This window comes from Colobus angolensis, unplaced genomic scaffold (assembly GCF_000951035.1).
Source record: "Colobus angolensis palliatus isolate OR3802 unplaced genomic scaffold, Cang.pa_1.0 Scaffold11, whole genome shotgun sequence".
In the NCBI taxonomy this organism is placed as follows: domain Eukaryota; kingdom Metazoa; phylum Chordata; class Mammalia; order Primates; family Cercopithecidae; genus Colobus; species Colobus angolensis.
Genome location: NW_012112030.1, coordinates 2,434,104 through 2,445,916, shown reverse-complemented (window position 1 = coordinate 2,445,916; position 11,813 = coordinate 2,434,104). Strand labels below are relative to the sequence as shown.

General features: G+C 54.0%; 3 protein-coding genes across 10 annotated transcripts in view; all 3 read right to left on the bottom strand.

Moving 5' to 3' along the window:
* Window positions 1–3,527, bottom strand: part of PTPN6 (protein tyrosine phosphatase, non-receptor type 6) — a 17,131-nt gene extending 13,604 nt beyond the window's left edge. The window contains exon 1 of one of the 3 annotated variants that reach the window (XM_011952281.1): window positions 3,247–3,527. In XM_011952281.1, the coding sequence (XP_011807671.1) occupies window positions 3,247–3,260 (14 nt within the window). In that variant the 5' untranslated portion in view covers window positions 3,261–3,527. The remainder of the gene's footprint in view (window positions 1–3,246) is intronic. The other 2 variants (XM_011952272.1, XM_011952289.1) reach the window with 2 other exon arrangements.
* Window positions 3,528–3,980: 453 nt separating this feature from the next.
* LOC105519087 (chromosome unknown open reading frame, human C12orf57) lies at window positions 3,981–6,615 on the bottom strand. 5 transcript variants are annotated; one of them, XM_011952318.1, is made up of 3 exons: window positions 6,289–6,615; window positions 5,298–5,474; window positions 3,981–4,212 (listed from the first exon to the last, which is right to left on the bottom strand). In XM_011952318.1, coding segments are annotated over exons 1-3 (330 nt in total). In that variant the 5' UTR covers window positions 6,290–6,615; the 3' UTR covers window positions 3,981–4,060. The 5 variants fall into 5 exon arrangements, with proteins under 5 accessions (XP_011807708.1, XP_011807692.1, XP_011807726.1 ...); XM_011952302.1 differs by lacking the exon at window positions 6,289–6,615 and adding an exon at window positions 5,727–5,992; XM_011952336.1 differs by lacking the exon at window positions 6,289–6,615 and adding an exon at window positions 5,748–5,887 and having other exon boundaries at window positions 5,298–5,570.
* Window positions 6,616–7,634: 1,019 nt separating this feature from the next.
* The window catches only part of ATN1 (atrophin 1), an 8,625-nt gene continuing 4,446 nt past the window's right edge, over window positions 7,635–11,813 (bottom strand). For both annotated transcript variants that reach the window (XM_011952348.1, XM_011952357.1), the window contains exons 6-9: window positions 10,801–11,497; window positions 8,926–9,069; window positions 8,394–8,574; window positions 7,635–8,208 (exon numbers count right to left, since the gene is read on the bottom strand). In XM_011952348.1, coding sequence (XP_011807738.1) covers window positions 8,175–8,208; window positions 8,394–8,574; window positions 8,926–9,069; window positions 10,801–11,497 — 1,056 coding nt within the window. In that variant the 3' untranslated portion in view covers window positions 7,635–8,174. The remainder of the gene's footprint in view (window positions 8,209–8,393; window positions 8,575–8,925; window positions 9,070–10,800; window positions 11,498–11,813) is intronic.

Sequence of the window (11,813 nt, the reverse complement as noted above, 5' to 3'; positions counted from 1 at the left end):
TGAGGTCAGGAGTTCAAGACCAGCCTCGCCAACATGGTGAAATCCCGACTCTATTGAAAATACAAAAATTAGCGAGGTGTGGTGGTATACGCCTGTAATCCCAGCTTCTCAGGAGGCTGAGGCAGGAGAATTGCTTGAACCCGGAAGGTGGAGGTTGCAGTGAGCCGAGATCGCACCACTGCACTCCAGCCTGCGTAACAGAGTGAAACTCCGTCTCAAAAAAAAAAAAAAATTAAAAACCATGCAGATCAAGATCAACAGTGATATAAGAAGACAGGCAGTCTGGAAGGGCAAACAAAGCAAAATAATCTGTAGAAAGTTCTTGAACTTCTCCGAGCTTCAGAATCCCCACCGACAAATGAGCTTAACAATATTTCCCAAATACTGATGTGAAAAGCTGGTAAGTGGCAGGGCTTCAGTGCCGCCAGCTTTTACAGAGTTATACTATTAATTATACTATTAATCCTCAGGCCAACACTACTTAGTAGGTGTTATTCACCCAATTATAGAAATAGAAACTAAGACTCAGAGATGTTAAGTAATTGGCCAGGGTCACAAGCTAGTGAGTGGGAAGGTGGATAAAACAAGGATGTCAGATGCCAGAGCCTGGTGCCCTTTCCACCGCCAACCACACCGCAGCAGACAGCGTCGGGGGCAGATGGGACAGGCGCCGCCAGAGCCCATGACAGAAGGTGGAGGAAGAAGTGCTCCCCAAGAGGCAACATGCGTCAGGGCAAAGGGGTGGCACGCACAGAGTCCACATGTGCAGTGCCTGGCTGTGAGCAAGCCGTGTGGCTGGAGCAAAGCTGCTCTGAGAGGTTGGGACCCTGCTGTAGAGGGTCATTCAAGGCCAGGCGGAGAAATCAAGATGGAATCTGCACCAGGGGAGGCCTGGCCAAGCTACCTGGTGGGAAAAGGACCACAGAAAGGATCAAGCACCAGACGAGTCAGTAGGAGCCCCATCGGCGGGGCCGACAGTGACAAGACGTGCACTGGGGCGGGAGCAGACGTGAGTGTGAGAAGCAAGAATTAGCAGGGCTGGGGGGCCACCCACCCACAAACTCACCAGTACTCTGTAATCAGGTTGTCACTTTTTCTTTTTTGTATTTTTTTTTTGAGATGGAGTCTCTCCCTGTCGCCCAGGCTGGAGTACAGTGGTGCAGTCTTGGCTCACTGCAACCTCTGCCTCCCAGGTTCGAGCGATTCTCCTGCCTCAGCCTCCCTAGTAGCTGGGACTACAGGTGCGCCCTACTGTGCCCACCTAATTTTTTTTCTTTTCCTTTCTTTTCTTTTTTTACATCTTTAGTTGAGACAGGGTTTCACTGTGTCGGCCAGGCTGGTCTCGAACTCCTCCCAAAGTGCTGGGATTACAGGCGTGAGCCACCACGCCCAGCCAGTTGTCACTTTTTCTTTCTTCTTTCTTTTGGCCATCTCACTTTCCTTTTCTTCCTTCTTTCTCTTTTTCTTTCTTTCTTCGTCTCCTTCCTTCCTTCCTTCCTTCCTTCCTTCCTTCCTTCCTTCTTTCCTTCCTTCCTTCCTCTCTCTCTCTCTTTTTTTGACACAGAATCTTGCTTTGTCACCCGGGCTGAAAAGTGCAGTGTCACAATCACAACTCGCTGCAGTCTCGACCTCCTTGGCTCAGGCGATCCTCCTGTCTCAGCCTCCCAAGTAACTGAGATAACAGGTGCGTGCCACTATGTCCAGCTATTTATTAGTAGCAGTAGTCGTAGCTGAGATGAGGTCTCTCTGTATGTTGCCCGGCGTGGTCTTGAACTCCTGGGCTCAAGTGATCCTCCCACCTCAGCCTCCCAAACTGCTGGGACTACTACATGCTTGGGCCATCACCTTTTTTTTTTTTTTAAATAGAGATGGGATCTCTCTATGTTGCCCAGGCTGGTTTTAAACTCCTGAGCTCAAGCGATCCTCCCACCTCAGCCTCCCAAAGTGCTGGGATCACAGGCATGCACCACCTCATCTGGTCAGGTTTTCACTTTCAACATCCCAGCTCCAACAAGGTCTAACCTGCCGTGGCCCTGCCTCTGCTCCACTGGGGTCCTCTGCCACGGACACACTGTCCTTTTTTTGTTTGTTCCCACATCACGGCTTTCTGCTCACCATCTCCTCTGCCCAGGGATGCTCAACTCTTGATCACCACATCACATGGCTGGCTCCTCTTCTTCCTCAAGCAGGTCTCAGCTCAAATGTCACCTCCTCGGGAAGGCCTCCCCGATCCCTCCAGCTAGTAATGTCACCTGCACACCCAGTTACTTGCTAGCACGTGAAGCTGGTTCATTTTCTTTTTTTTTTTTTTCTTTGAGACAAGGTCTCGCTCTGTCGCCCAGGCTGGTGTGCAGTGATGCAATCACTGCTCACTGCAGCCTTGACCTCCCGGGCTCAAGCAAGCCTCTCACCTTAGCCTCTCCATAGCTGGAACCATAGATGCGTGCCACCACACCCAGCTAATTTCTTATATTTTGTAGAGACAGGGTCTCACTATATGGCCAGGCTGGTCTCAAACTCCTCAAGCAATCCTCACGCCTTAGCCTCCCAATGTGCTGGGATCACAGGCATCAACCACTACACCCAGCCGAGGCTGTTTCATTTTCTGCATAACACTTCTGAAAATCTGCAATGATCCAATTTATTGGGTTATGTGTTCAGTCTGTAACCTCCCACTGGAATGTAAGCTCCGTGAGAGCAGGGACCATGTCTGTCTTGTTCACTCCAGTATTACCAGCATCTTAAACAATACCTGGTGTGTAACAGATGCTCAACATGTACCTGTTGAATGAATGATGCAGGGGAAAGGGAAGTGAAAGGGAACGGAAGGAAGATGGGACCAAAGTCAGATGTTGGGAAGAGCGGGGAAGTTGGCTGGGCATGGGAGGGCCTTCGCGGGTGGCCTCTGATTGCTGTTTAGGTGTTGTGAGCTACCCACAGGGGACAGGTCCTAAGCAGGAGACAGAAGCAGGAGCCCAGAGGCTGGAAGTAGAAATGCAATGGAGAGAACAGATACACACTTGTCGGGGGAAAACGTTAAAGATGGGGCAGAGGGGCATGAGTGAGCCTGGGGGTCCTCACACTTTGTGGGAAGGGGAAGGTTCATAGGGACCAGAAACAGGCGCAGGGCAGGGCCGCGGCAGATTGCACTCACACTCACACACATGTTGGAGTGAGTATCAACAAGGCCCTCCCTCCCTCCAAAACTAACAGGAGACTAGGACCCAGGTGGTGCCTGGGACTTACCCGCAGGACAGCATCTCTCTGTAGGGATGGGGAAGTCACAGCGAAGGGCCACAGGGGGCGGGGCTGAGCCAGGGGCACAGCTGTGCACAGCGGCCCAAGCCAGGAGAGGAAGAACCGCTCAGAAATCAGCCACTTCCTCCACGATCCAGCCTGCCAGGCCAATGGCACCGCAGGGACAAACCCTGGACTAATAAATAGTCTCCAGGAAAAGGACAGGTGGGGCGGGGCTGGCCTGAGACCGCCCACAGTGGCCAGCTTCCCTGCAGCCCCAGTGCACGAGTACAGCAGGCCTGCCCGCTGGGCCAGGGCCCCCTTCCCTCAGGAGAGGAGGAGCCACCTGGAGCTCCACCTGGAGCTCAAGCTGACAGAGCAGCCTGACGCTGGGTAGGAGCAAAGACCAGGAAGTAACCCTGGCTGAGGGAAGAGCAACCAATGGGGGAAACCTCTCAGTAGGCGGAAACCAAAGGGCCTAAGGGAAAGTCCTAAAAGCCCAATTCCTCAGAGAAGGAGGTGTCCCCGGTGCAGGCCACCCAGCCAGAGCGTCGAGGAGCCCAGTCCAGCCTCTCACCCTGCCCTGGGGGAAGGGGAGGAGCCTCAGGCCCTCACTGGAGCAGGGTTAGGCCCAGCCAGGAGTATAGGAAGGAGCTGCACCTGGGGATGGGGCCTGGAAAGGCAGAGGGAATCTGGGAAGGTCAGATGGGAGTTGTCAAGTCTGCAAAAGACTCACACCAAGGCTAAGTCACAGGCACGTTTATTATCATCTGGAACATCAAGGCCTTTCCTTCCCTGGCAGGGGCATAGGGAGGGCCAACTCTCAGGAGGCAGCCACGCTGCCACCAGCAGCAGGCCCGTGGGGTGGCAGGGTCATGGGTGGCAGGAAGAGCGCCTTCAGCTTGCCTGACAGGCTGGCGATCTCAGGATCCTGGGCTTCGTAGGACTTGACCAAGCGAGCAAATTTAAGGACACCTGCAAGAGGGAGTGGAGGGTCAATGCTTCTTCCAAGGACCAGCATGTGTAAGACAGCTGGAGGGGGTGGTAGTTTAAGCATGAACTGCTTCCCCACTGGCTGGGCAGCTGTTTGCCAAACAGGACGCATGCAGGCCTCTGTCCCATGTGGTCTGGATCAACTTCTTGGTCTACACTGGGCACAACTAGATGGGATGCAGTGAATGAAACTATCCCAAGGCAGTGTGCTTCTTGCTCTCAGGTAAACTCTTTCAGCAGTTTAGTCACTGGAACCCCAAGAATGAACACGAGACCCCAGGTCTGTAGCTGGAACGCAGGAAGGCTATGGGGCAGCAGAGCTGAGTCAGTCAGCACTTTTGGGGAACACCAGGATCTCACCAAAAATTTAACCACCAACCCCCAAACAGAAATTAGCCGAAACACCCTGGAGAGACTGCAGCCACTGCTGTCACGCAGACATCTCACTAAAAGATGGCACAACAGCGCTGACGTCCAGCTCTGCTACTACTAAGAGTCTGCACCATTAGCGTTTGCTCCCTCATCACAAAATGGAATAATAATGTGATTCACAGTACAGGTTGACCATCCTTAATTAGAAAATCCAAAATCTGAAATTATTTGAGTGCCAGTGTGAAGCCAAAAATGGAAAATTCCACACCTGCCTTCACGGTGGGGGGTGGGGGTGGGGGGCTGCAGTCAAAACGCAGTGAAAACTTTGTCTCATGCACAAGATTATTCAGACTATTATATAAAATTACCTTCCGGCTATGTGCTTAAGCTGTGTGTATATGAAACAAAACAATTTCGTGTTCAGACTTGAGTCCCATCCCCCAAGATATCCATGTATATGTAAATATTCCGAAATCTGAAAAAATCCGAAACACTTCTGGTCCCAAGCATTTCGGATAAGGGATACGGAACCTCTCCTGTACAAAATGCAACTCAGAGGCACAAGCTCAGGGTAGACCCTGGGCTCTGAGTGCCAACACTGTCGCCGTGTGGCGAGAAAGGAGACAACCGCTCAGGGCCCCACAGATCCGGCGCCCTCTCCCGACCCAACCCCCGCCTTCCCGCGTCTGACCCACCTTCCCCGTCGCAGCTGAAGCCATAGGCTTTGATAACCTCCTGCTGGATCTGCGTGGCCACGGGCAGCACGAATTGCAGCATCTTACCCATGTCGTTGCACGCGTTATCCCGAGCCTCGTCCATGCGCACTGCATTCTCAGGGGCGGAGAACGCCTGGATCACCTCCGCCAGGACCACTGCGCGTCAGAAGCATCCCAGGGAGGCGTCCCGGGTAAGCGTCGGAGAACGGAGAGCGGGCCCAGTGGAGAGCGCAGGGAATTAGTGGATTGAGGCTATAGGTAACCCAATAAGATCCCGAGTCTTGGGGGCAAGCGCCCCACTTAGAACGACGGTACCCGGCGTCCCCTACCCTGTTTTCCCAGCGGACGAAGCCAGGTTTGTCGCCCCACATCCTCCGCCCGCATCCTCCCCGGACCGGCAACCCATGCCTTGACTACGATGAGTCTCACCCTTTGCCTGCTCAGCGCTCAGGGCCGCGGGTTGGGCCGCGGCGGACGCCATACGGCGTCTGAAGCTGCAAGTGCAGCGGAGAGGTAAATGGAAAGCTCAGGAAGAAAGAGCCACGTCCTACAACAGTTCCCAAGGCCAGTGGTGGCGGAAAGGAAGCAGCATCCGGCGTAGCCGGAAGCCCCCAGGCGTGGTCCGAACTTTCTATACCCAAACCTTCGTAACAGCCAACACTTACACCAGGAAAACGACCTACTGAAAAAAAAAAAAAAAACTCACGGAAATTCTGCGCGCTAAACAGATTCTATTGTTACAAACAACATATGTGAAAGGGGCTTTCCAGCAGAATACCGGAAAGCCTGCTAGACAAATTCTAAAAGAGCTGTAACACTGCTGCGCATGTGTCTAGAGAGAAGATGGGATATACATGAACTCCACAATTGGTGAGGGTGAACTCAGGTGGCTTTTTTTCTTGTTCCTATCACTGTATAAACAACGATGCATGTTGTAACTTTCAGTAGGAAAAAGAATATTCTAAGGAACTTAAGTCATTCGTTTCTAGAGTTCGCGAACATTTGCTCTCAGCCTATGCAAATGAGTTCGATGCTGATTGGTTGAGATACCAGCCACTCACAGCCCGTTCGTTGTTGTTAAGCCCAGAGACCTGGATTCGGCAGTAATAGCCCAGAGCAAAAGCCATTCTCGCACTTTCCTAAAATGGCCTTGTCTACTGATGAGCGACGGAGCACAACGCCCGGCCCGATTTCCCTTCCCTTCCAGGCTTTTGAGATTATCAACCACTCCTTTCTCAAACTGTAGGGTGGTTAAGGATGCCACGTACTAATCGCCTGGACCTATTAAAACTAGCCCACCGCATACCCCGCTTCATAACTGGTTTTGTTTTTTGTTTTTGAAACGGAGTCTTGCTCTTTCACCAAGCTGGAGTGCAGCTGGGGGGATCTTGGCTCACCACAACCACCACTTCCTGGGTTCAAGCGACTCTTCTGCCTCAGCCTCCCAAGTAGCTGGGACTACAGGCGCGCACCACCATGCCCAGCTAATTTGTTTTTAGTAGACACAGGGTTTTGCTATGTTGGCAGGCTGGTCTCGAACTCCTGACCTCGTCATCCGCCCGCCTCAGCCCCCCAAAGTCCTGGGATTACCAGCGTGAGCCGCCGTGCCTGAACTCATAACCAAAACTATTCCACGGAAAGGATTCAGGACTCTGAAGCCTTTGTTCCAGAGGACTCTGGTGGCTCCTAACAGTGAGACCCCTCTGAATAGATTCCAAGACCTGACCATGTCAGAGGTGGGCCTGTCCCAGGCCTCTAGTGTTTGGTTGGTTGGGGTTCCTTTTGTTTTGAGATAGGGCCTTGCTCTGTCACCCAGGCTAGATAGAGTGCAGTGGTGCGATCATGACTCACTGCAGCCTCGATCCCCAAGTGATCCTCCCACCTCAGCCTCCTGAGTAGCTAGGACCACAAGTGCACCACAAGGCCCAGCTGATTGTTTTTTAAGATGGGGTTTCTCTATGTTGCCCAAGCTGGTTTCCAACTCCTAGACTCAAACAATCCACCCGCCTCAGCCTCCCAACGTGCTGGGATTACAGCCATGAGCCACAGAGCCCAGGCCGAGGCCTCCAGTATTTTGACTGCCCAGCCTTGGGACAGGAGGGAGCACTAGCACCCCCGGTACCGCCTCCGGCTGAGTCAGTGCTCCGGGCTCTTCAGGGATCCCCTCTCCCAATTGTTCCCAGCCCCTACACCCAGTTCCTTAAGAAGGACTGGTCTCTTCCCGCTTCCCTGCCAGACCCAGGCTGCAGTTCTAAGTACCGCTGCACTGAGACCCAGCCTCACCCCCATATCCCGCAAAGAACAGTCACAGCCATGTTCCTGGGGAGTTGTGAGGATGTTTTTGTTTGGTTGGTTTTGGTTGGGATGTTTTTTAAGAGCGTCATATAGATATTTATATATATAAATTATTAATGTGGGGAAGGGGCAAGGGGCATACATTGCAAAGGGGGCGCGCACACAGGGATCGGGGAGGGGCGGGGTGGCACACGATGCTACGCAAAACAGCCACATCTAACAGATGAAATAATCACACCAACGGGGCAAGGGAGGGGTGGCAGCCACGGGGGTCGGGCATGGGAGAGAAGAAAAGCAGGGGGGACAAGGAAGAGAGACCTGGTCCAAGATTCTGTGCGCTTTCTGTCCCCATCCTCGCCTCCTCCCCACCTCTGCACACCACACCAGGCCTTGGCCTTCTGTCTGTCCCTCCCTCCCCCACTCTCTGTCCAGCTGCGGAGGCCCTGCAACTGAGCAGCACCTTCTTGGCTCTGGGTGGCAGGCCAAGGGTGGGGTGGGGGGAAGGGTGGGGATGCTCCAAGGTCCAATGTAGGAGCCGTGGTGCTCTCTTGATCGCAGGTTCTACAGTGGCTTGTCGCTTTCCTTCTTCAGGTGACTAGGGAAGGGGCAGTGCATAGCAGAGAGGTAAGAGACTTGAGACCAACCCTGACCTTGCCCCCTTACCGGAAGGGTTGGGGGAGGAGGGGTTCCCTCCCCCAGGAGCACAGTGCCCGGCTGTTCCACGCCCGCAGCCCCTCCCAGGCTCGCTGAGCCCATGTCCCCCTGGGGACTCTGGGGTACCTGTAATAGTCCTCCTGGGCAGGCAGCGGCACACTGTGCAGCGGGTGATGGGCATGCAGCCACTGCTGCTGTTCCAGCGCCAAGCGCTGCAGCTCAGCTGACTGTGCGTGCATGGCCTGCAGCTGATGAGCTGCTGACATTGGGGCAGAAAGGGAGGCCGGCAGGTCCCGGTAAGGGGCAGCTGTGAGCAGGAAGGGCAAGGGTCACATGACCAATGGATAACAAGTACCTGCTCTGGACCAGGGGATAGCCAGCTCCTTTACATACAAAAGTAATGAACTAAAAAGTTAGGTAACACAGCCAGTTCTGTAAGTTGCCAGTGGTAGAGTGGAATTGGGATTCAAACCTCTTAGGCTGACACTAAAACTTGTGCTTCTCTTGGGCAGAGGTTCAGCTCTCCTATTCCCATGCCCAGCTCCTCTAGGCATCTCCTCATTCCTCCTCAAGCCCAACTAGGCCCATCCCCCCACCTAAATACCTCCTTTCTGCCCTTTTCTCATTACAGCTTGCCTACCCCAACTTCCATCCTTACCAAAGAGCTGGTGACGAAGAACTTCGTTCTCGTGCAGAGGGTGAGGAAGCAGGGGGTTAGGGAGAGTTCCAGCTGGGTAGGGGATCCGAGTAAGGTGAGACCCTGAGGCCAGGGGGTCGATGAGAGGGTGCACCGAGGCAGAGGCTGGAGAGCAGAATAGAGGAAGGTGTCACCAGAAGGCAGGTTTGGGGAAAACCATGCATTTGGGTGAAGGGATCCAAGCCTGGGAATTGAGCTGGACAAACACAAGGAGCTCCAAAGTGGAACAAAGGCAGAATGGAAGAACTAGAGGCCTGTGGGGGGCGGACAGGCTGAGCCCTACTGGAGGAGGGACATATGGATGACACAGGACAGGAAATTACAGTCATCAGAAGGGTCTGAGGGGAAGGAGAGGGAGAGGTCGACTGCTTGAAGGAGGTGGAAGATAGAAGTTTAGGAAATAAGACAGGAAGAGGCCAGGTGCGGTGGCTCAAGCCTATAATCCCAGCACTTTGGGAGGCTGAGGCAGGCGGATCACCTGAGGTCAGGAGTTCAAGACCAGCCTGGCCAACATGGAGAAACCCTGTCTCTACTAAAAATACAAAAAAATTAGCCAGGCATGGTGACACACGCCTAGTCCCAGCTCTTCAGGAGGCCGAGGCAGGAGAATCGCTTGAACCTGGGAGGTAGAAGCTGCATTGAGCCAAGATCGCGCCACTGCCCTCTGGTCTTGGCAAAAGAACAAGACTTGGTCTCAAATTAAAAAAAAAAAAAAAGAAAAAAAAGCAAGCGGGTGCGGTGGCTCCCGCTTGTAATCCCAGTACTTTGGGAGGCCAAGGTGGGCGGATCACAAGGTCAAGAGATCGAGACTATCCTGGCCAACATGGTGAAACCCCGTCTCTATTAAAAATACAAAAATTAGCTGTATTTGGTGGCACACGCCTGTAGTCCCAGCAACTCAGGCAGGCAGTGCCTGCTGAGGCAGAAGAATCACTTGAACCCGGGAGGCAGAGGTTGCAGTAAGCTGAGATCGCGCCACTGCACTCCAGCTTGGCGACAGGGCGAGACTCCGTCTCAAAAACAAAATGGTGAAAGGATAGTAAGTAAAGCTCATTATTGCCTGTGACACCCAAACCCAAAGCTACAGGGCCCTTTCTAGAAAGTTACAGATCTAGAGACGGAGAAGAACATGAAAGACCTCTCACTGTGAGAAAAGGAGAAAATGGCAAAAAATAAGAGTTGAATCCAGAGAAATCAGAAAATAGGTTTGCGGATTGGGCACGGTGGCTCACGTCTGTAATCTCAGGACTCTGGGAGGCCGAGGTGGGTGGATTGCTTTGAACTCAGGAATTTGAGACCAGCCTGGCCAATATAGCAAAACCCCATCTCTACCAAAAATACAAAAATTAGCCAGGTATGGTGACACACGCCTGTAATCCCAGCTACTCTGGAGACTGACGTAGGAGGATCACTTGAGCCCGGGAAGTTGAGGCTGCAGTGAGCTGGGACTGCACCACTACACTCCAGGCTGGGTGGCAGAGCGAGACTATGTCTCAAAAACATAAAGAAGAAGATATTTTTGTGAAGGACTGGGGAGAATGGGGCTGTGAGGATGGAAAGGTGTGTCCTTCAAAGGCTCCCACCTGGCCTCTGTCATGGGTAGGATATAGACTATGGAGAGGACTGGGGTGTGAGGAATACAGGCTCTGTGGCCAGGCAAGGCCATGAGGAGACAAGGCTGAGAGAACGTCAGGGAGGCAAAGTTGAGGGAAGCAATCTCAGGAAAAGTTCATGCCAGGCCAGGGGAGGAAAGTCGCAGCCAGAGGAACAAAAGAGCCAGTTATGATGGGGGAAGGTGGCCCCAAAGGGCCAGGGCGAGGAAGGAGGGGGTCTCACCTGCATGGATAGCATCTTGCTGGTGCAGGTGCAGGTGCGAGTGGATGTGGGAGTGCTGGTGGTGATGGGGAGTCACATTGAGCATCTGCAGCCGGGCCAGCGGGTCATTGCCCAGGGCCGCCACCCTTTCTGCGTGCTGCCTCTCAGCTGCCAGCCGCTCAGCATAGGACATGTCAGGCCGCAGGGCTGGCCCAGCTGCCAGTGCTAGACGTTCTCGCTCCAGGGGCCCCAGGCTCGGATGAAAGGGGAAAGGGTGCAGGCCAGGTGGGCCAGGCTGCAGAGCCAGGCCCCCATGTCGGGGAAAGGGATCCAAGCCCGGCCCAGGGACCCCATGTAGGGGTTCCAGCTCACTAGGCTTCACCTCGAAGCCAGGCTTGAGGCGGTCACGGAGGTCTCGTTCACGGGCTTCCCGTTCCCTCTCCCGGGCAGCAGGATCGCTGCTGTACAGGGCCGGGACATTGTAACCCAGGAGCCCCGGGTCCACTGCCCCCAGGGGCACGTAGAATGGATGGTTGCGATTGCCAGGAGACATGACATGAGGCCGGGCATATTCACTGAGAGTGCGCAAGGCTGGAGTGTCAGGACCCAGGTAGGGGGGCACTGTAGCCACCGCACTGCCCGGTTCAAATGGAGGGCGATGGGGCACTGGGCCCAGAGATGGGCATTCCACCGGAGCACGGCCCTCCTGAGCCAACTTCTGTGGGGCACAGGGAAAAGTGGAGTCAAAGCGGCAGTTATGAAAAGAGGTGGCTGGTTTCAAGCTGCCCATTTGTTTCCACAGCTGAATGCCAAAATGCCTCACTTCACTGAAACTCTGCCCACCTGGAACTTAACTGCGACCCCCCCTCCCGAATATCTGCCCTTCTTGGGATCCACAGGTAGTCCCATCTGAGCATGCCTTCTCCCAACCCAGGAATGCAGACTGCGGTCGCTGAAATCCTTTTCGGCTCCATTTCCTGGGCTGCAGTGGTACCTCCCCTCCGACAGGTGGCGACTTGACTCGCCCGCCCACC